Genomic DNA, 22,454 nt, shown 5'->3' with positions numbered 1-22,454 from the left:
TCTTTGGAACTCTTTCCTCATCTGTAAAAATGAAGGAGGTAGACTAGATCTCCAGGGTCCCTTCCAGCCCCAGATGGCCTAAAATGTATGATATATGAACAATTTTATATTGATTTTGTCAAAATGATAAAAATATAGGTACTGGTACTTGGAAGGTTTTTCATAGCCTTTGAATTAACGAATTATTAGAGAATTAAGATTATTTAGTATATTTCACCTAAGGACTGTCTTCAGAATTGAGCAATTTGTTTCTGGAGAAAAGGCTATTCCAGGGTAGCTTGGTTTGTTTTGGGACCAAATCCTGGTTAGAGCTAAAATTCCTCATTTGAATTTTACATTTTAAGAATTCTGAAGTTAACAAATATAAAATAGAATGAGCATTTAAATATAAGTAGTAAAACATAAAAAGAAGACTATATATGAAATTGTGACTGTGGTATACAGCTTGCTTGTCTTATCTTTTAAAATAGATAATAAATTTAATATGTGATTTTTAAATTATCCAGCTTGCCTGGGATTCTTTCTGACTTTTTTTGTGATCTTTCCCTTCTCTTCCTTTCATTCTTCTGATACTTCTTGGGGGAAAGGAACCCAAATTAGCTGAGGAGCAGCTTCTCTGGCAGAGCTGCCCCTGGGCTGTAGGCCTCCTTCACCCCTTCCAGGCCAGGGCTTACCCCAACACCAGCACAAAACCCTTTCAGAATAATGTGGAGCTTCTGGGCCTGTGGCTCATGTGCATTGTTACCCAGCTAAAGACCTTTCACCCTGGGATGACTTATGTCCACTCTTGGCCATCTCCATTGTCCACGGGCCTTTGCCAGGATCAGAGACCCAAAAGCGGGAGGGGTACAGGCTTCTCTTCCTGGCCTTTGGGAAGACCCTTGACTGAGGGGTGGATACTTCCCTCTGCCAGCAATCGGGTTGGTCTAGCTTCTCCTTGCTCTTTCCCACTCCCCCATCATGGGGCACCCTGCACTAAGGAGACCTCTGTCTTAGGGGTGTGGGTACTTGGGGTCTTTGTTCATGATGTGTGTCCTCACTGAGACGTCAGCAATGGTTCTGAGCAATGAAACCCAGACCAAAGTCCAAAGTAAAGGAATTTTCTTACTCTGTGGAAAAAAAGAATTTGCTTAGCCCTTATCTCTCTTCTGTATTGGAACCAATAATGGGGGCCAGCTAGGTGGCTCAGTGGATTGAGAGCCAGGCCTAGAGATGGGAGGGCCTGGGTTCAAATATGGCCTCAGACACTTCTTAGCTGTGTGAACAGTATTGATTCCAAGTCAAAAGGTAGGGATGTAAGTGTTTCCTAAAGGTTCCTCCCTCCCTCCCTCCCTTCTTCTTTTCTTTCCTCTATTGCTATCTTTTTTCCTCTTACCCTCTTCCATTGGGAAGAAAAAAAGAAAAGCAAAATTCTTGTAACCAATACACAAAGTCAACAAAACAAATTTCAAATTGTATCTGAAAATACTGTTCTCATTCTTCACCTTGAGTCCATTGCCTCTTTGTCAGCATGTTTCATTATTGGTACTTTGTCATCTTTATTATTCGCATTAACCAGAGCCCTTAAGTATTTTAAAGTTGGTTTTTCTAACAGTGCTTTTGGTATTAAATAAATTGTTCTTTTGGGTCTGTTTACTTCACTTTGCATCAGTTCATGCAAGTCTTCACAGGTTTTTCTGAACTTACTTCTTTTGTCAGGACTTATGGTAAAATAATATTCCATGTTGCTTATGTACCAGAATTTGCTCATCCATTCCCCAGTTGATGGATATCCCCTTAGTTTACAATTCTTTGCTTTGATGAAAAGAACTGCTATGAACTTTTCTTGTATAACTGGGGCTTTTTTTTTTTTTAACTCTTACCTTCCATCTTAGAATCAATACTATATATTGATTCTAAGGCAGAAGAGCAGTGAGGGCTAGGCAATAGGGGTCAAGTGACTTGCCCAGGGTCACACATCCAGGAAGTATCTTAGATCAGCTTTGAACCCAGGACCTCTGGGCCTGACTCTCAATCCACTGAGCCACCCACTTGTAACTGGGACTTTTTTTCCCTTTGATCACTTTGAGGTATAGGTCTAATCATCATATTGATGAATATGGAGTTTATTGACTTTTTGGGTATAGTTCCTAATAGCTTTCCAGAATGGTTGGATCAATTCACAGCTACCAATCTACAATCTACCAAAATTATATTGTGTTTGCTTTTCCATCTTCCTTCCTTCTTCTTGGCCATTCAGTTTTTATAATGCCACCCACATCCACAAAATTGCTCATAGTTATTAGTCTGAGATTTGTCCATATGCAAAAATGGTTCACAACTATTTTTAGGTTGTGAAAAAAATACATATAGCATTCCCTGACTATCTGCGTATTTTTCTTTTTTTGTTAACTCAGTCTCAACTGCTCACAAGGCATTGCAGATTCTGGAACAGTATTAGGTTTTATTCCTGTTCAAAACCAGGGAAAGGAATGTTGCCTTGAGGGGACATTGCAGCTGTTCTAGCCTGTGGAGTACATCTTCTGGGCCAGGACACTGGGGAATGATCTGGACTGGTGAATTTAATGCCAGGAGAAATGGATTGGACACAAAACTGAAGAAAAAGATCCTGCAGACATGTAAGGGATGTTAGAGGTTATTCACTACAGCCTCTTGTTGAAGGAAGCTGAGGCTCGAGGAGCTGAGGAAGGATTGGAACCTAGGTCTCTTGAGTCTCAATTTAATGTTCTATTCAAATGTACTGATGGATATTTCATGTTCCTAGGCCACCAGTGAAAAATGGCAATAGGAATGCTTTATTTCTACCCACAAGTTCATATATATGAATGGCCAACCAGAAACTGCAATTCTCTTCTGCAAGCATTAAGTCTCTGCTGTGTAGAAATTACTATACTGTGATACCAGGTGCTAATGATGCACAGATAAAGACAAAAATCATCCCTGTCTTCAGGAACCAGAAGAGCTGCCAGAGCTTATCTCTTCCTGTCCCTTTCTTGCCATAGACTACCCCAGCTCCCAGCTGCTCTCAAATGGCAGTCAAGGAAATAATCATTTCTTGTTTTCTGGAACCTTTATCTTGAGTATTTCATTGTCTTCTCATTGAACCTTCTAATTCATTGAAAATGTACAGGAGCCTTACTGAAATACAGACCTAGTGTTAGTAGCTGTGTAACTTTAATTTAGTTATGTCTCTGAGCTTCAGTTTCTTCATCCATAAAATAGGGACTCCAGTACTTGCTCCATCTACTTCACTGTATTATGAGAGAATTACTTTGTAAACTTTAAGATACTATAGCGATATGAGCTACCTACCCTGCTGCAATAATTGTGTAGGGTTTATATTTGGAAACTTGCTTCTTGTTCTCAGGACTTAGATATACTTCTCAGGGTACAAGGCTCCCTGAGACATATGGGAAAAAGGGAAAGAAGGACGTGATCTTAGAAAAACTTTACCTTCTGAATACATTTCATATCTCTTTCATGGGTTATTTGGGTATTCTATCACTGTGTATAGGTGACATTATTCCTATGAGAATTTGTGTTCCAAATTTCAAACAACTGAAATAAAAACTTCTAAAGCACAACCCTTTCATAAACCGGAAGGAATAAGAATAGAAAGAGGTACAAAGAGAGAGCAGATACAGGTCAAAAGTTAACATTTCAAAAAAATTGATCTCTTTTGTATTCATAGGCTTTCATTTCCAAATATATGCCTCCACTTTCCTTACCAAGTGAACTATTCCTTGAAATAAAGATTAAAAGTTAAACATGAACAAAAAGCAATTCAGCAAAACCAACCAATACATCAAACTTGTTGACAGCTGTAAAAAGGAATTCTTTATTACTTTTTTAATTTAACAATGACCTGGAGGTCCTCTTAGCATAGAGATGTGGAGGAATTAACCAGTGCATAGTGACAGGAAGTAGGAACCGGGAAGTGAGTTGGGCAAACTGTTTGTTGCTAACAGTTGTGGGGGAGGGGGGGGTCAGTTGCTGACAGTTGGATCTGTCAGTTGCTGAGAGTTTAGGGCTGACAGTTGTGGGGAAGTTGGCTGTTGGGCGTGTGTTGATTATTGTGGGGTTGGTTGTTGGTGGTATGGGTTGGTGATTAGTTGGTGGTTGGCTTTTAGTTGCAGGAATATAAAGGCGGGCCTGAGCTTACTGAGAGAGCTTTTGGCTTTAGCCTGTAGAGGGCTTTTTGCCTTTTGGGTTTTTGACCTTTGGTTTGGGCTGTTAGTTTTTTTTCCCTTCATTGAATTTTTTGGAAGGTGGCTGGTCTTTGGATCTGATTGGGGTTAGATTAAATACTGATTGGGTGGATTAGGTTGGAACTTTATGGGGTGGTTGTTATTAACAGTAATTATAGGCAGTTATAGGTAAATAATAGACAGTTTTAGATAGTAATTATAAGCAGTTATAGATAGTTATAGGATAGCTAGTTAGGTATTAGGAAATTTATTTCTCTACCTCTTTACTATATTTCCCTCCTTTACTATATTCTTTTACTATATCTATGTTAATTAAACTAAATTGCTAGTTGTTAAAAGTTGCTAGAAGTTTTCTTTTCTCTGACTTAAAGGGATAATATTAATTTATAACTACTATATTCTCATTAAAACTTAAATTATTAAAAACTGCTCTCTTATTTTATCAAAACCCCTATTTTAACCCTTACATAGCATATACAATATTCCTTGCCTTTTGGTCAAGGCAACTCAGATTTTGTTCATTGAATAGTGTGCTCAATGTAACTATAAAGTACAAAGACCTCTCATGACTTGCTTAGAATCAGCCTTTTATTCTGTGGTCTCTCCTTGCATAACTCCTATTCCTGCTGATGACAGAATGATATAGTGAAGAAATACTAGACTGAGAGGGAAGAGGTAGATATTATTTTTTTTAAACCATTATCCTCTGTCTTAGAATCAATACTAAGGCAGAAGAGTGGTAAGGGCTAGGCCATGGAGGTTAAGTGACTTGCCCAGGGTCACACAGCTAAGAAATGTCTGAGGTTAGATTTGAACCTAGGGCCTCCTATTTCTAGGCCTGGCACTCTTTATCTGTTGAGCCATTTGACTGCCCCTGAATTTTAGTCTTTGTTGTGCCTTTAGTTGTGTGATCTCAGGCAGATTACTTCCTTTCTTTATTCTTCAATTTCTTTATCTCTATAATAAGGGGATGACAGGTGTCATAATTGTTGAAAAACTCAGTGTTTCAAGGGATTTCAGAGAGCATCTAGCCCTATCCATCTAGCATCTAGCAGCAAGCTGGAAATCCAGTTACAGAACCCCTAGCAAGTGGCCATCTGGCTTTTGCCTGTCTCCTGAGGCAGCCCATTCCATTTGACTACCTCTTCTTGTTTGGTAGGTTTCCTTAGTATGGAGCTGTAGTTTGCCTTTATGTAACTTTCCATTTTTACCCAGTTTAGTCTCTTGGCAAAAATAAATATATTGCCTTTTCCACTCTCCAGATATTTGAAAACGTTTCTGATCCTTTCCCTGCCTCCTCATTTTTTTCAAAGGTAGGCAAACTGATAAGTTTCAGGTCCCCTCATTATTCTACTCTTATCCTTACCAGGATGTGCTCCAAATTGAGTTGCCCAGTCATGGACAAAGTATTCCAGATATGGTCTTAACAAGAGTGAAGAGCAGCATTCTTATTCTGGAGACTATACTTCTCCAGTCTAGAATAAGGACACACCTTTTCCCATCAGAAATCATCCCCCATGCTATTAGCCCCTACTTATTAGGAAGAACAAGGAAGGGAAGTGGCATTTAGTTACAATTGAGGCAGGAAAATATTGGTAGAGGCATGGTAGCAAGGGTCACACTGACTAATTTGAATTCATGAGGTTTAGAAGGAAGTAGCTAGAACATTCAAAGGCATAAGGAAAGAATCCTGAATAAATACGGAATCATCTGGCAGCTCTCTAGAAGTATGATAGGTGTGACCTTTAATCCTGCATTGTTATTCCCTGGCCCTTCATCCCTTCTGGGATACCACATGAGTGAGTTTCTCTGACAACAGGATGGGGAAGTTAAAAATAACTGTGCTAGTTCATTGAGCTCTCTGTATAGCTCCCACAGTTTCTTGCTGGGGACACAGGATGCCACAGTGAGAAAGCCTCCCTTTCAAAGGAACAACGGCCTGCTGGAAAAGAGGAGTGGAGTTGGGACCAGAAGGCATGGGCTCAAGTCTCAGTTGATCCTTACTCCTTTCTGGGCCTCTATTTCTTCATCTGTAAAATGGGAATTCTATATTTATACTATCTGTCTCATAGGGTTATAAGAATCAAATGCTGTTTTGTAAACTATAAAAGTGCTATGTAAACTACTTGACAGCGATTATTCCATTTTAGTCTTTGCATCCCCATCACCTAGCATAGGTGCTTAATAATAATGCTAGTCAATTAGGTTATATAAATGTCAACTGGTTTTGTTTTTGCTTCAGGGAGAAGGAACAGATGAAGGAACTTACCCAGCTTAGCAATATTTTGACATAACCTCTGTGCTAGAATATTGAGAAGTTTTGTTATGATGACCCCAACTATGACAAGGGACAGTGTTTGCTTCTTTGCCTTAAGAAGCTCCCTGGGTTTTAGATATCTATTCTGAGTGTGTAATTATTTGGCATCATTACAGTATTTCACTGACAGTTGCTAAATATGTAGGGCTAGAAAAAACATTATTTCCTGTGACTCCCCTCCCCCCCAGAAGACTAGTTCAGCTTTTAAAAAAAAACATTGAGTTTTAAACTCATCATATTTCAACATGTAGAAGTCTGCTCTTTTTGTTGTATATAAATTGTGCAGCCCTGAGTCGTAACTTTGAGAATAATAAGAATTCAGTACTTAGTCATTCTTAATATGGTAGAAATTATAGGGCCTTCCCAGGTTTATTAGTATGCTGTGTTCTAATGAACGAATGATAATATTTCTGACTGCCTGAGCTTTTTCATTTCCCTTGGTGATAGTTGGTCTGATGTTCTTTCATACTCACCCTCTTGACAACCATTTGTTCTCTGATCATAGCTATCATCTCAAGGCAGATCTGCATAGGATCATAGATTTGGAGCTTATAAGGATGGTATTAGAAAATAAGTCTTGTTATATTAGTTTAGAGATAAGAAGTATAGAAAAGCTGGCTTGAGAAAGAATTGGAGTTTCAAACAGCTGAGACAAGAGTGTAGGTTTCAAATCTAACGGTTTTTCTGTGGCAGTTGGTCTCTGAGGGCTTGGATGAGGTGACATCTTTTCACTCTCTCTGAAGGCTTGGAGGAGGTAACAATTTTTTTTTTCTCTCTCTCTCACTGTCTTAAGTAGAAGGAAAGGAGGGAAAGACCTGAAGGAGCTAAGTTAGGAAAACACTAGTGACTTTTTTTTTGGTTTGTTTTTATTTTGCTGTTTTTATAGATTGTTTTTAACTCTGAGAAGACCAAAGAAAGACCTGGTCTTTGTTTTGGACTCTGAGTCTACTAAGGCTCAGAGTCCTAACTTGGTTTTTGCTGAGACTCAGACCATCTAGCATTTTGTTATTTTTATAACTTGGAGATGAAGTTAAGAATTATAAGCATAATAGTGTTAGTTTATTTAGAATAGTAAAAATTTGGATTAGTCAGATCAGGAAGGATCAGTGTAGCCTGTGGAAACAGAAGCGATACCTTGCAGAAGTAGGGAGTTTTATTTGGGTGGAGTTAGAATACCTTAGAGTTATAAATCCTTTTATATCCTTATATTTTCAATAAATAGTTTATTTTTATATAACAAGAGTCTCCTTAGCATCCTTGCACCTGGCCCTGAAGAGAAGTTCATTTATGAGCTTCACTTCACTGATATAAAATTGAAGATACTTTGTAAGCACAGCAAGCAGAGTAATCAACTTATAATCAACAATCAATTCATTGCTCTATTATTTTTACAGTTTGTCCATTTTTACAAGCTGGAAAGGACCTTCAAAATAATCAGTTTCAGTTTCTATTTTTCAGGAAAAAAAATTCTTACTATAGAAATTATTCTGGTTCTATTAATTTTACTCTGCATCAGTTCATATGAGTCTTCCCAACTTTATCTCATTGTTCATTTCTTAGGACATAATAATATTCTATTATATTCCTATACCACAATTTGTTTAACCTCCCATCTGATGGGCACTATACTCCCTTAGTTTCTAGCTCTTTGCTATAAAAAGTGTAACTACTATAAATATATTTGTACATATTGATCTTTTTCCCTTTTCTTTGATTTCTTGGGAGTATATGCTTAGTGGTGGTATCACCACTAAGGTCAAAGATAGTTTAAGGATTTTTTGGGCATAGTTGCAAATTACTTTTTGGAGTGGTTTAACCAATTTACAGTTCCACTAACATTTAGTGTACCTATTTTTTTCTAACTCCTACAACAATTGTAATTTTCCTTTTTAATTATCTGAGTATGATATTATGTGGAACATTAGAATTATCATTATTCACATTTTTTATTTTATTTTTTAAAATTTAATTTCCTCCCAATTGCATGTAAAAACAGTTTCCAACATTTTCAAAGAATATTGAGTCTTGAATGATCTCATCTCTTCTCCTGATCCCTCATGTCCTCCTTGAGATAGTAAGCAATCTCATATAGATTTTACATGTGTATTATTTGTATTTTTATGTAATCGTTGATAGCTTCTTTTAATTCTCCTTTTGAGAACTACCTCTTTATATCTTTTGACCATATTGAAGAATGACTAGATCTTATACATCTTTTTTGTTCCTTATATAGAAGATATGAGATCTTTGTCAGAGAAGTTTTCTGCAAATATTTTTACATTTTAAGTGTTGTCCCTTCTAATTTTAACTATATTGGTTTTGTTTGTGCAAAAAATGTTTAAATATTCAAAAGTATCCATTTTATCTTCTATGATACTCTTCAGTTTCTTGTTGGTTATAAACTCTTGCCTTATCCATAGTTAGGAATAGTATTTCCTTCTTTGCTCCTGATTTGTTTATGATGTGACTTTTTTATATCTTAAGTCATGTATCCATTTGGAGCTTGGTATATATTATTAGAGAGATCTAATTCATCCATGTTACATATGAGGAACCGAGGCCCAAAGAAATGAAATGATGTGTTCCAAAGGTCATTTAGGTAGTAAGTAGCAGAGACAAAATTTGAACCCAGATCCAATATTCTTTCCAGTATCTTTGTGCTTTCTCCCTTCAGTCTCCTATTTCTAATTGCCTTTATTGCCAATTGAATGACCTATTTAGACAACTTCCTTCTCTCCCAAACTTCCCCATTGCCCCATTTGCTGCTGCTGCTATTATTCATATTACATTTGGAACTTTGGAGGCCTTTACCCTCTTGATTCAGTAATTTCCCACCTAGCTGGTCTTGCTTCTGCAACACATAAAGTCAGTTTAGTCTTCCTAAACCCATAGTGGCTCTATTGTAATGGAAAGATCTCAGATTTGTAGTCCTAAGAGCCCTAACTTTGCTGCTTGTTTAGTTTTGTTGACACATCACTTCATCTCCCAGTCTGTTTCCTCTTCTATAAAATGATAATAGTCATACGAATAACATTTAAGCTTTAAGGCTTGCAGTGTACTTCATATAAATTTCCTCATTTTATCCTTACAACAACCTTTGGAGGCAGGTGCTGTCATACAGATATTTTGCAAATGGGGAAACTGAAACTGAGAGAGATGAAGTGACTTGCCCAGGTTAACATAGCTAATGAGTCTGAGGTGAGATTCAAAATCAGATCTTTCTGACTTTGGGCCCAGTACTCAATGACTATACTTGCCAAGAAGACCAAAGGAGAGTATATGAACATATTTTGTAAACTATAAAATACTCTACAAATGTAAAGTTATATGTATATATAAAATATATCATCATTGCTTACAAGATCAAATCACTTTGATTTAGCAAATGTTTAAATGTCTTCTCTTACAAAGCACTGAGGTGAGGTCTTGAAGAAGGCATAAAGACAAATGAAGTGTTAAAGGGATTTCTTAATCTCTCTGTCTCTTTAAGATGCAGGAAAGAGCAGAAGGATTTCTAAGTAGAAGGGAACTGACAGGTGTCTGGGAGAGAGAGCTGAAGATTCTGTTACCTAGGAGATGAGGAAGATGTATTAGGAAGGAATCAGTTGACAGAGGGGCTTGTAGAGAACAGGAGGTTGGTTTGAGTTTTACTACTAATAGTTGAAGGATAAAGCCTTATTTAAGGAGGTTGTGGGTGGTAGCTGTTTATTAGTATAGGTAGGTAGTTAGTGAATCAAATTTAGATAGAGTAGGTAGTTTAGGCCTGGTCTTCACAGGCAGAAAGAACCTATCCTTGAAGACAGTTAGTGTAGGGTTTTTTAGAAAATTTAGTTAGGATTAGAAATTTAGGTATAATCATAAGGTATTAGAGTATTGTTATCTCTCTTTCCACTTTTCTATTTTCTATCTGTACTTCTCAAATTAAACTAAGTGTTTTATCAAACTGCTCTCCTCACTTTTATCAAAGTCCTACCATATTAACCCTTATAAGGGCATTGCCATCTTTGCTGTTAAGGAATTTGCTGTCTAGTAGTCTAGATTCCTTAGTTGCTTTCTATTCCTCTGGTCCATATACATGGTGTCCCAAAAGTCTTAAGTTTAAATCTTAAAACCATACTAGGACTTTAAAAAAAACAACAACTTCTCTTCTGTCTTATCAGTTCTAAGTCAGAAGAGTGGCAAGACAATGGGGGTTAAGTGACTTGCCCAAGGTTACACAGCTAGGGAGTGTCTAAGGCCAGATTTGAACCAGATCCTCTGAACTTCATGCCTGGTGCTTTAACCACTGTGCTAAATATTTAGCTGTCCCTCACACTAAGACTTTTAAAAAATAATTCAGATACTTTATTTTCCTAGTTAGATGTAATAATAATTTTCAACATAAGTTTTCTAAAATTATAAGATCCAAACCATCTCCCTTCCCTCCCTCTATTCAGAGATGGTAGGCAATTTAACCAGGACCATACATATATTATCTTGTAAAATACAATTCCATATTGGTCATTGCTGTAAGAGCATGCTCATAAAACCCCAAGCCCCCCAAATACCTGAAGACTTTTGAGATATTACATATAGCTACTCAGCTCAATCACTGGTGCCAGCATGGGTCATGCTGTCTTGCCCTGTGAATTTGTTCCTCTAGCTCTCCATCTCTCCAGCCCAGTCCCACTCACTCTTTAGTGATCTCTCCCTTCTCTGCCTTGCTCTGTGGTATTTTATAGTCTATACTATGTATATATACATTTTGCATTGGAATAACAATCTAGTCTACTTATTGTTTCAATTTGTTAGTTTTCTTTTCCTGATTAGGTTAGTGAGGCTGTTGAGGAAAGGAACATGGACATGTCCCAGTTTAAGAATCTGCATAGAGTCAAGTGTGTGGTAGGGTATGTAGTGGGAAATTAATAAATGCTAATTTATTTGAACTGCCTTCCACCCTGGTCAGACCCCACTGGGAGTCCTGGAAATCTTGGCATTATGGGCTCATTGGACAGTGCATCCAGACCTGAGGCCTAAGGTAGTGACATGACTTGTTTTCTAATCTCAGAGGTGGGATTTGAATGCAGGCCTGACTTCAGAGCCAGTGCTTCTAGCATTTTGCCACTCAACCTTATAAAATGTCTGATGTGGAAAGTCAGAAGCCATGAGGGACAAGAATTCCTTCTGCATTGTACCAGGCCCTTCAATCGCTGGCTTTGGCTAGATAGGAGATCTTCAATGGGAGAACACATTTCCTTGGGCAGCCTATTCCACATTTAGACAGCTCTTTCCTTAGGAAGTTTATTACTTACAGAGAGACCAAATGTGCCTTTTTGTAATGCCCTGTGACTAAGTCTAATAGTTTTTCAAATGATAGCCCTTTAAATACTTGGAAACCTGTTATGCCCCTTCCCTTCCCATCTATGAGTCTTTTTTTTTTTTAGGCCAAATAGCCTTAATTTCTTCTACCAGCTCTCATCTGGCATAAACTTGAGACCCCTTTCAATACTCTCTCAGTTATCTCTTCAGATTACCATGTTCTTCCTAAAAATGGGATCAGAAGTGAACATAATATTCTAGATGCTGTCTGAAAGGTCAGAGTACAGTGGAACTAATATTGCTCCAGTCCTAGATATCGTGGTTCTCAAGATAGCCTTTTAAAAAAGTATGACATATCACTATTTGAATGACATATCACTATGGTCTCATTGAGCTCTGAATATAGCTAGCTCCCCAGATCCTTTTCAGATATACTTAATTGCTTCCATAGCATAGGACACCTACAATCTGGAGCCTGTTCAGAGGAGCCTGGGATGGGGACACTAAAAACTCAGCTAAAGGAACTAGGATCATTTAACCTGGAAAGGAGAAGATTTAAGGGGAATAGCATAGAAGGAGTGTCATGTGGTAGAGGAATTAAACTTATTATTCTTGCTTGAAGAGAGGTGAGCTAGGAACAAGAGGTAGAAATTCTTATTTTCCCACTTAATTAGTTGTGTGATGCAGGGCAAGTGACTGAGCTAGTTGCCTTATCCTGTAAAGTTTGTTTAAAATCTCTACTGTCTACTTCCCAGGGTTTTGAAGATCAATTGTAATAATGTGAAAGTAACTAGATTATAGACTACTAATGCTAATTATTATAATTTTCTTCATTTTATAGGGTGAAGACATCAGATCAGAGACATTGTCCGATTTGCCCAGGGTCACACAGCTAGTAAGTTTCGAAGAGATGCTTTTGACAATTCAATGTAAAACTTCTCATTAATTAAAACTCTTCAAAAGTGGAATGGTTTGCTTTGGTGGTGGAAGGTACCTCACCACTTGAGATCTTTAAGAAGAGGCTGGATGATTACTTTGGGGGTGTTATTATAGAGGGAGATTCCTGTTCAGGTATGAGTTTGACTAGCTGAATTCTAAAATCCCTCCCAGACACAGGTTTGTGCTTTATTTAACCCTTCAAGGTACTGTTCACATATTGTTTAACCTAACCCTAATGATGAGGAGGCATTACCATCCCCATTTCCAGTATGTAGACTGGGTGGGGTCTAGTGACATTCAGCTGGCTCTTCAAGAAGTCAAGGCAAAGTGCAGTTGGAGTTTTGGCTCCTTGCGCTGACCCTTCCCCAACTCCCAACTTGTGTTCTTTCCCATGGGCTCTTACTGGCTAAAGCTAATCTTATTACATTATGAAAGTGTCATCAAAGGCAAGTGTGTGAAGTAATTATTCCCTCATTGGTAGGAGTGACTTGGGCCCTTTGGTTCTCTTTTTTTGCTACTAGGGGGTGGATAAAGTCAGTGTGCAGAGTGAAAAGTTTCTGTGGTAGTGCTCATTTTTACAAATTGGGTTTCAAAGCACAAGTTTACAGAGGAGCCCCTCTTTAGCCTACTATCTCTCAAAATATTTCCCCAGGCTCGCTCTTCCTCCCTCCTGCTTTTGCAAGGCTGCTTGAACAGGAGCCATATCTCATTCTTACTCAAAATCTTGCAGGGCAAACCATACTAGGTACAGTGAGCTCTTTAACACCTAGACTTGACTCAGAATTTAACAGTGGTTTCTCCTTTTAATTTTTTTGTATGATGCTGATAGAATATTTTGGGAGTAGGTGATTGGGAATCATCATGCATCTGTTTACTTCCCAGGGTCATTGTATATTTGTATCTGTTGGTTATCTGACACGCTAGGGAAGTGGAAAAAGGCAAACACCAAGCAGCAGGACTCTGGAACTGAGGCAGTGTTTTCAGTGACAAAATGTTCACTTGCAGCCTGGTTAGTGCAGCAAACAATAGATTTTCCTGTTACAGATTTTGCTGTGTAATCTAGCATAAAGAATTTGACCTACTATTATCTGTGCCCATTCAGTTTATCAAGTATTTATTCAATTCCTGCTGTTGTAAGCACTATGGTGGGTAGGGAAGAATTCTAGCATATGGGTCGATTCTGGGAACTTGAAGTCTTATTGGGGAAACCAGAGAGATGTGAAATGATTGCTAACCAATGTGAGTGCACATAGAATGAAATAGAGACAACCATGGCAGAATGTGGCCCTAGTACTGGTGGAGTCAGGGGAGAGAGACCTAGGTTCAAATTCTGATTGTCATCTGCTAGTCGTATGACCAACCCAAATTATTGATTTCTCTGACTCAGTTCCATCAGCTGCAAAATAGATCATAGGCTCATAGCTTTACTTCTGGAAGGAACCTTAAGATCGGTCAAGTTAGTTGTGCTTTCTTTCCCTCCTTTTAAAGGTGAGGAAAATGAGGATTAATGACATTAACATACTTGCCCAAGGTCACCCATAGAAAGATAATGTGATGGAGCCTTAGAGATCAGTTAGTACAGCCTCCTGTTTTACACATGAAGAGACAAACCCATAGAGAAGATGTAATCTGCCGAAGGCCCTACTGCTTAGGGACATAAACCCAGCTTTTTCCACTTAAATTTGGTGCCCTCCCCATTATACCAAGATCTCATGCTCTATGGAAATGTGAATTATTGTGATTCTCTGCATGACTCAAAGCTTTGTTCTCAGCCTCAAATGAAGTAGTGTATGTAAGGCACTATAAAAATTCACTATTATTAAGAAGCAGTACTGGAGAGAGGATCAGAGTGTGGAAGATCCAGGTTTGAATTGTTCCTTAGACATGAAATATGTTTGATCCTGAGAAAGCCACTTAATCTATTTCAGCCTCAGTTTCTTCATTTGTTTTTTTAACTGGCAGGATAGGCGTGTTGTATTCAGATTTGCAAGGGATTATTATTCCCTGTTCTATTAATGAGTTAATAACTGGTGTAATACCCTCAATTGCCTCCTTTGAGAGGGGATACTGAGGGATGGAAGGAGGTGGGCTAGATTTAGTTTTTATCTGCACAGGAACAGCAGATTTAAGTAAGCCTACATCAGAAGAAGATGTGGCCCAAAGAGACTCCAGTATATCTTTAGGTATTTCAAAAGTGGAAGGCTCTTTTGCCTCCTGGTTTTCCGAGAGAAGGACAGGGAGTAAATTTAAAGATTCCTCTGGTACTTCCAATGATAAAGAACCATCTGGTGAACAAGTTATTGTGGCTCTGAGTTTGCATAGAAGGTCTCTCCCCAGCAAATTTAAAGGGGAGTCAGGCATCAAAAGAAAGGAATGTTGTACCTCTAGGGATCCTACAGACACCATTCTAGGGGCAAGTTTTTCAACTCTTTGGGGGTATTCCTGATACCCCCACTACACTTTGTGAATCAACGGAATAACAATTTAAATCTGGTACATTCTTCAATACAGACCTGGTAGCTCCAGTGTCTAATAGACAATCAAAATAAGTGTTACCCATCTTTAAGGTAACATGGGGTTCATTAGTATGGGGAGGGCAGTGGATAGGGACAACGGGTAGTAGGACATCAGGGTCCGGAAAATCAAAGGTTGTATCCTCTGATTCCTGTGCCCCAGCCCCCCGCCCCCAGACGCCATCATTGTGTTTGGGATATTCCTTGGGCACCCCCCTGAAGGGCACCTCGACTATTTTTTGGACGAGCTCCATTTCTTATATTTTGTTGTTGGGTATTATCATTTTCTTCATTTGGAGCATTGTCATTATTTTCCCAATTCCTATTTCTATAATTTTGGTTTCTAAAGTTCTTATTTCTATATTCATTATAGTTATTTCCATAGTCATTATTATAATTTATAAAATTTCTAGAATTCTGGTTTCTATGATCATTATCATCATTATAGTTGTTCTGGTTTCTATGACCATTATCATCATTTCTATAGTTATTATTTCTAAAGTTATTATTAAATTGTGTATTCCTTCCAATCATCTTAAGAAAGGTTCTACACCACTCCCCTTTGTTATTCACTGTTCTCTAGGATTCTTGCCCTTCTTTAGGGACTATAGCACCTAATTTATAATCTTCCTTTCCCATCCCCTTACTCTCCTCTTTATTGACATTGATTAATTACCTTACACTTGTCTCATCTCTCTCTACTCACTAAATGGCTTCATCTTGAAGTATGAAGATCCATTCTCCAACTGTAATGTTCTCTTCTTGTACCTTTCTTATTCTTCCGCTACTCCATAGACTGTTCATCTCCCTTTTTGTGGCCTCTCAGTCCATTACTTCTTTCTGGCTTAACTGACACTGGTTCAGAGTTTTGATCTTAGGGTCATTCATTTCAACATTGAACTTTTTCCTCCATTCTTTCCCAGTATATATAGTTCCAGTTTTGTGGTTATCCCTACCTTTGTTTCTGTTTTTTTTGATACACCAGATTAGTAATTCCTGTCAGAAAGTGAAATACAGTTGTTCTAGTATGCTACTTTTTGTGATTGTAATGTTCTTTTTAAAATGTCCAGCCATCCTATTAATAAATTATTCTAGAATTTGGCCAGGAATTCAGGGCTAGATCACTGGTCTTTTTTCATACTCTATTCACTTTCCCTTTTTAAAAATTGGGACATTTCCTGCTACAGTCCTGTAGTACTTCTCTCATTGTCCATGGTTTTTCAAAGTTCACAGATATCTCATCAATCATACCTGTTGGTTCTTCAGTTTACTTGATTTCTGGGATCAGGTAAACTTATCAAGCACATTGAATTATTTTCTTCTTAAAAGATAACATCAGCTTCCCCCGAGTTTGTATTTTATTTTCCAGTGCAAAGATTATTCTCCTTGGCTGTAAAAACAGAAACAAATGAAAGTGAAGAGTTTTGTCTGTTTTCTGTTGTCAATTATAGTTCTTTTTACTTTGAACAATATTCTTTGAACTTTCTCTTCCTCAAAATAGCAACATAAGTTTTTTCTCCTCAGATTTCCTTACTGTTCTTAGCTTATTTTGATATTAAGTGTCCTTAACACTGTTTTTAAAAAAGTATTATTGATGCCTTTTGTTTTCTACACCACTTGATTTTTGTTCTACCTTCTCTTGTAACAGTAAAAGAAAAATAATAAAGCAAAATTGACTCACAAAATGGCTACATTTACTTCTAGTTACCCTGCTCTTTCACCAAGGAGAGGACAAGTACATTATTTTATCACTTATTCACTAATCTGGCTACCTTTTAATGTTTTTTTAATTTACATTGTTCAACCCCTTGTATATGCTGATCTGATTCTGGATTCCTTACTCTGCTACAGTTCATATAAGTTCTCATGTTTCTCTGACTTTTTAAAATTAATAATTGCTTGTCTTTTCAGTTTTTCAATTAAATTTTTTAATTAATAAAATGATTTTTCTTTCCCCATTCTCTTCCTCCCATTGGAAAAACAATACAGAAAAACCCAACCCTTCCTTGTAACAAATGTATACAGTCAAACAAAATGCATTTCTACTTTGGCTGTATCCAAAAAAGCATATATCTCATTCTTCACCTTGAGTCCATTGCCTCTCCATTTGACCTCTGTTGTAGAAGGACATTGTATTGATCACGGTTCTCAGAGCTTTCAGTATTTTTTTTCAATGTCATACATTTATTTATTTATTTATTTATACATTGTTCTCCTTGTTCTGCTTATTCACTTTGTATCAATTCGTGTAAGTTTACCTGAAACCTTCCCTTTCACCATTTCTGTGGGCACAATAATATCTCATATTAATTAACTGTTTGCTTAGTCATTCCCCAAATGATGGACACCCTCTTTGTTTCTCATTTTTTATTATAGAAACTGCTATGAATGTTTTTGTACATATGGCATTTTCTGTAAACTGGGAGAACATTTAAAAACAAAACTCCCTGCCAAAGGTTTAATTTCCCAAACATATAAGGAACTAAGTCAAATTTACAAAAAATCAAGCCATTCCCCAATTAACAAATGGTCAAAGTACATGAAAAGGCAGTTTTCACACATTGAAATCAAAACCACCAATAATCACATGAAAAAAGTGTTCTAAATCCCTCCTGATTAGAGAAATGCAAATTAAAACAACTCTGAAGTACTACCTCATACATAGCAGATTGGCCAATATGTGAGCAAAGGAAAGTGACAAATGTTGGAGGGGATGTGGCAAAGTCGGGACATTAATGCATTGCTGGTGGAATTGTGAATTGGTCCAACCATCCTGGAGGGCAATTTGGAACTATGCACAAAGCTCTTTAAGACTGCCTGCCCTTTGATCCAGCAATACCACTGCTGGGTTTGTACCTCAAAGAGTTAATAAGGAAAAAGACTTTTCCAAAAATATTCATTGCTGTGCTCTTTGTGGAAGCAACAAATTGAAAAAAATAAGAGGGTGTCTATTGATTGAGGAATGGCTTAATAAATTATAGTATCTGATGGTGATGGAATACTATTGTGCTGAAAGGAATAATTAACTGGAGGAATTCCATGTAGGATACACTGTGGCACAATCGAATGTAGTAGACTTTTCTATTAGCAGCAATGCAATGATCAAGGACAATTCTGAGGGATTTAGGAGAAAGAACACTATCACATCCAGAAAAGGAACTGTGGGCGCAGAAACTCAAAAGAAAAACATATGATTAATCACATAGTGTGATAGGGGTATGATTGGGGTTTTCTCTACTGAAAATATGAATAACATTGAACAATGATACATGTATAACTTAGTGGAACTGCTTGTTGGCTTCAGGGGGAGGGGGAATCGTGAATCATGTGACCATGAAAAAATATGTTAAATTTAAAAAAGGGGAAAAAATATGGCATTTTCTGATGTTTTAACCTTCTAGGAGATAAGAGGTCAAAATAGATGAATATTTTAGTAACTTTTCTCATATAATTCCATATTGTTTTTTTAGGGGCTTCCATACCATCCCTCTTAAAAACACACAGATAAAAACATTATCTTGTTTCTTCTTCTTCTTTTTTTAAACCCTTACCTTCCATCTTAGAGTCAATACTGTGTATTGGCTCCAAGGCAGAAGAGTGGTAAGGGCTAGGCAATGGGGGTTAAGTGACTTGCCCAGGGTCACACAGCTGGGAAGTGTCCGAGGCCATATTTGAACCTAGGACCTCCTGTGTCTAGGCCTGGCTCTCAATCCACTGAGCCAACCAGCTGCCCCCTCTTTTTTCTTTTGAATAAAGTATATGTCTAGAGTCGTAGTTGAATCATGCTGAGGATCAGAGGTACTATGAAGTTAAATTTGTTTCCTTGTGTTAGGCCTTCCATTTATATTATCTGTAATTTTTCTGAGGCCATGGGCTCACTGGGATCACATGGGATCACTGGCTCCTTTCTTTAATAATCCCTTTTATTGGGGGCAGCTAGGTGGCTCAGTGGATTGAGAGCCAGGCCTAGAGACAGGAGGCCCTAGGTTCAAATTTGGCCTCACTTCCTAGCTGTGGGACCCTGGGCAGATCACTTAACCCCCATTGCCTAGCCCTTACGGCTCTTCTGCCTTAGAACCAATACACAATAGTGATTCTAAGACAAAAGGGAAGGGTTTTAAAACAAAAATAATTCCTTTTATTAATTTCTGGATATCTCTTGCTATTCTTTCCATATCTTAGCTGTATTATTTCTCTTATCTTAGAGGGGCTCCATAGACTATTTCCTCCCTACTTCCTATTCACATTAAATAGTCTTTTGGATTACATTTGTAGGAATCTTGTTCTTAGTATCCCTCATTGTTCTTTTCTACTTCATAAGTCTGTCTAATGTTAGCATACTTCTCTATCATTAACTTTTAGTTTGTCATCACCAAATTATAGAGCAAAAAAAATTTCAGGTCTTCTGCTTTGGGAGGTCAGTGCAGCTTCCTCTTAACCTTCCTCTCTGAGTACTTAATTATTTGGTTTCTTGGCTTCCCCACTATGGGATGATGCTGGTGATAGAAGGAAGAAAAGATAAAGCCAGTCCTAGCTGGAACATTGAATGTAGCACATTCTCAAGTCATGGATTTTTGAAGATAGCTATAACTCTTTGAGCGTTTAACTCCTTTTGTGCCCAATATAAATATACTGAGTTTTCTCAATTGTTTGCATTAAACATTTTAGTGATGCAATAACTACAATTTCAGCCATGTTTTAAGGTTTACAAAGCACCTCTCTCACAATAACCCTGTAAGGTAGCTTAATACAAGTAGTAGTATTATCCCAGTTCTCAGGTGAGGAAACTGATGCTTAGGCGGTTCAAGGAATTGTTCAAAATTATACAGCTAAAGTGTCAGAATGAGGATTCATACCCAGGTTTCTTGATTATAAACTAGTGCTTTGGACCACTAAAGTGCTTTTCTCTCCCCACACAATTGGAGGAGCTTAGCTCATATCTACTGTCTGTTGCTCTTGCTTTCATGCACTAGTATCATTTGCATTTCAATGAGGGACCTAAGCTATGCTGAGAGTCAAAAATTTTTTTATAAAAAGAACTTTGAATTTCTTTCAAAGTCAGGAGGTGACTCAGCTGTGATAAGAATTCAGCCTTTGAATTAAGTAGCTGGCATACTTCATTTCAAGCTTATGAAACCCCTTTCCCTCTCTTTCTCTGCAACTGTCTACGAGCTTCATTTTGTGCCTGTCATGCTGCCTGAACAGAGAAGGCTGCTCTATTCCACTGGATATCACTGTGGCTTTAGTTTCCCCTATTCCTTTCTGGATTATAAGTATGGTAGTAGTAAGAGAGGATAAGATCATAATGTAGTCTGCTCTACCTTTGCTTTATCATTTAACAGAGACTGTCCATGTCTTTAGTCCTGCCAAATTGTCTGTGTGGCACAGTAGAGAAACTAGTGATGGACAGGGAAGCTTGTGACAAAAGTAGTCACCTATCTCTTTTCATTCATTTCCCTTAGCATTCATGTTATTTAACTCTGCTTAGAGTAATGTAAAAATATATTGACTTGAAAAAGATCTCAGTGTGCTGGAGAGTTGGCCTTTCATTTTTCTGATGTGAAATCTGAGGGAGGCCCGGCTTGACTGAAATGACTTGTTCAGTGTCCATGGCTGATGGCTGGACCTTGGATCCTAGTCTTCTGCTCTGTCTACATATCTGTTTGTCTATTTGTCTATCTGTGTCTTTCTGTTTGTGTCTGTCTGTCTGTCTGTCTGTCTATCTATCTATCTATCTATCTATCTACCCATCCATTCATTCATTCATCCACCCATCTATGTATCCAACTAAGCAGGGGTCCCCAAACTTTTTACACAGGGGGCCAATTCACTGTCCCTCAGACTGTTGTAGGGCCAGACTATAAAAACAAACAAAAAAACTGTGAACAAATCTGTATACCGCTGTGTGGTATAGCGGAGGCTGTAACTCTGGGTGTGATGGGCCTGTCACACCTTGCACAGGCCCATCACCACCACCACTATACTGAGCAGCAGTATATACAGTGCAGAATCTCCTCCCCCAGATCGCTGCTCACCATGCTGACATCTTCCATTGTGCAACCACATAATCCTTTGCGCAGTGCCTTGTTCTCATTCAGTTACTCTCAGAACAAGGCGCCATGCAAAGGATTATGTCACTGGAAGTAGTACTGTATGTGAGCGATGCTGAGGTGCTGCACTTTGCGGCGCTGCCACATACAGTGCTCCTCTCACTGACTACCAGTGAAAGAGGTACCCCTTCCGGAAGTGAGGTGGGGACCGGATGAATGGCCTCAGGGCCGCATGTGGCCCATGGCTGTAGTTTGGGGACCCCTGCACTATCTACTCTTCTATCTATCTGTCTGCCTGTCATCTACCTTGGTTATAGGTACTTAGATCAGCAATCTTTCTTTAACATTCTTTAGGTTATTGTTCTAGGACATTCTTTAATATTTTTTAGGAGGCTGAGGGGGAAACAAAGACAGATGGAGAAACTGCATCAGACAATGAGAGCCGAACAGAACCTGCCCCAGTACCCACTTCTGATGATACTCCTGAGGTCTTCAATCGGGCATTGTCAAAGCTGTCATCAAGGTAACTCAAGGCATCAAGTATTTGAGAAACATTTAATATTTACCTAATTTACTGGCAGCTGTGGGAGAAATAAATGTTAAATGGTCTCTGTTTAATAAGTTAATTATATTTTTGGAGGAATCATGATTATTGTACAGAAAATAATTAAAGAATAATCCTGGGCAGTTTGTGGTTAGGGGCTAAGTTTGCATGTATTCAGTTGCCAAAATGTGTGGGACAGATGATATATGCTATGGTTGGATTAAAAATAATCGAAGAGATTATCATGTTGGTTGGTATCAGAGTTTTGTGAATAAAATGACTAAAACTTAGGTAGAGAAATGTATTGGTTGTAGGGGATGAACAGCATGAGAAAAAAATGGTAGAGTGAGGGAGGTGTGTGTGTGTGTGTGTGTGTGTGTGTGTGTGTGTGTGTGTGTGACAGAGAGACAGAGAGAGAGAGAGAGAGCCAGTCTGTGTCTTGAATTTGTTTGCTGTTGATGTTGGTTATGAGGAGAAAGAACTGGTAATGCAAACTGCTCTGCTTATTCTTAGTTAAGTGGATATTCTTCCACCTCTGTGCCCTGATCCTGTTTCAAAGTTGGCTATTATACAAACCAAGTTGAC

General features: G+C 38.1%; 1 protein-coding gene across 14 annotated transcripts in view; it reads left to right on the top strand.

Annotated features, from left to right (window-relative positions):
* The window catches only part of CDS2 (CDP-diacylglycerol synthase 2), a 94,773-nt gene that overhangs the window by 33,837 nt on the left and 38,482 nt on the right, over nucleotides 1-22,454 (top strand). For all 14 annotated transcript variants that reach the window (XM_056813451.1, XM_056813455.1, XM_007476282.3 and 11 more), the window contains 2 exons: nucleotides 12,665-12,718; nucleotides 21,715-21,848. In XM_056813451.1, coding sequence (XP_056669429.1) covers nucleotides 12,665-12,718; nucleotides 21,715-21,848 — 188 coding nt within the window. The remainder of the gene's footprint in view (nucleotides 1-12,664; nucleotides 12,719-21,714; nucleotides 21,849-22,454) is intronic.

Source organism: Monodelphis domestica, chromosome 1 (genome assembly GCF_027887165.1).
Source record: "Monodelphis domestica isolate mMonDom1 chromosome 1, mMonDom1.pri, whole genome shotgun sequence".
Lineage (NCBI taxonomy): Eukaryota > Metazoa > Chordata > Mammalia > Didelphimorphia > Didelphidae > Monodelphis > Monodelphis domestica.
This window is presented reverse-complemented; position numbering and strand designations above follow the sequence as displayed.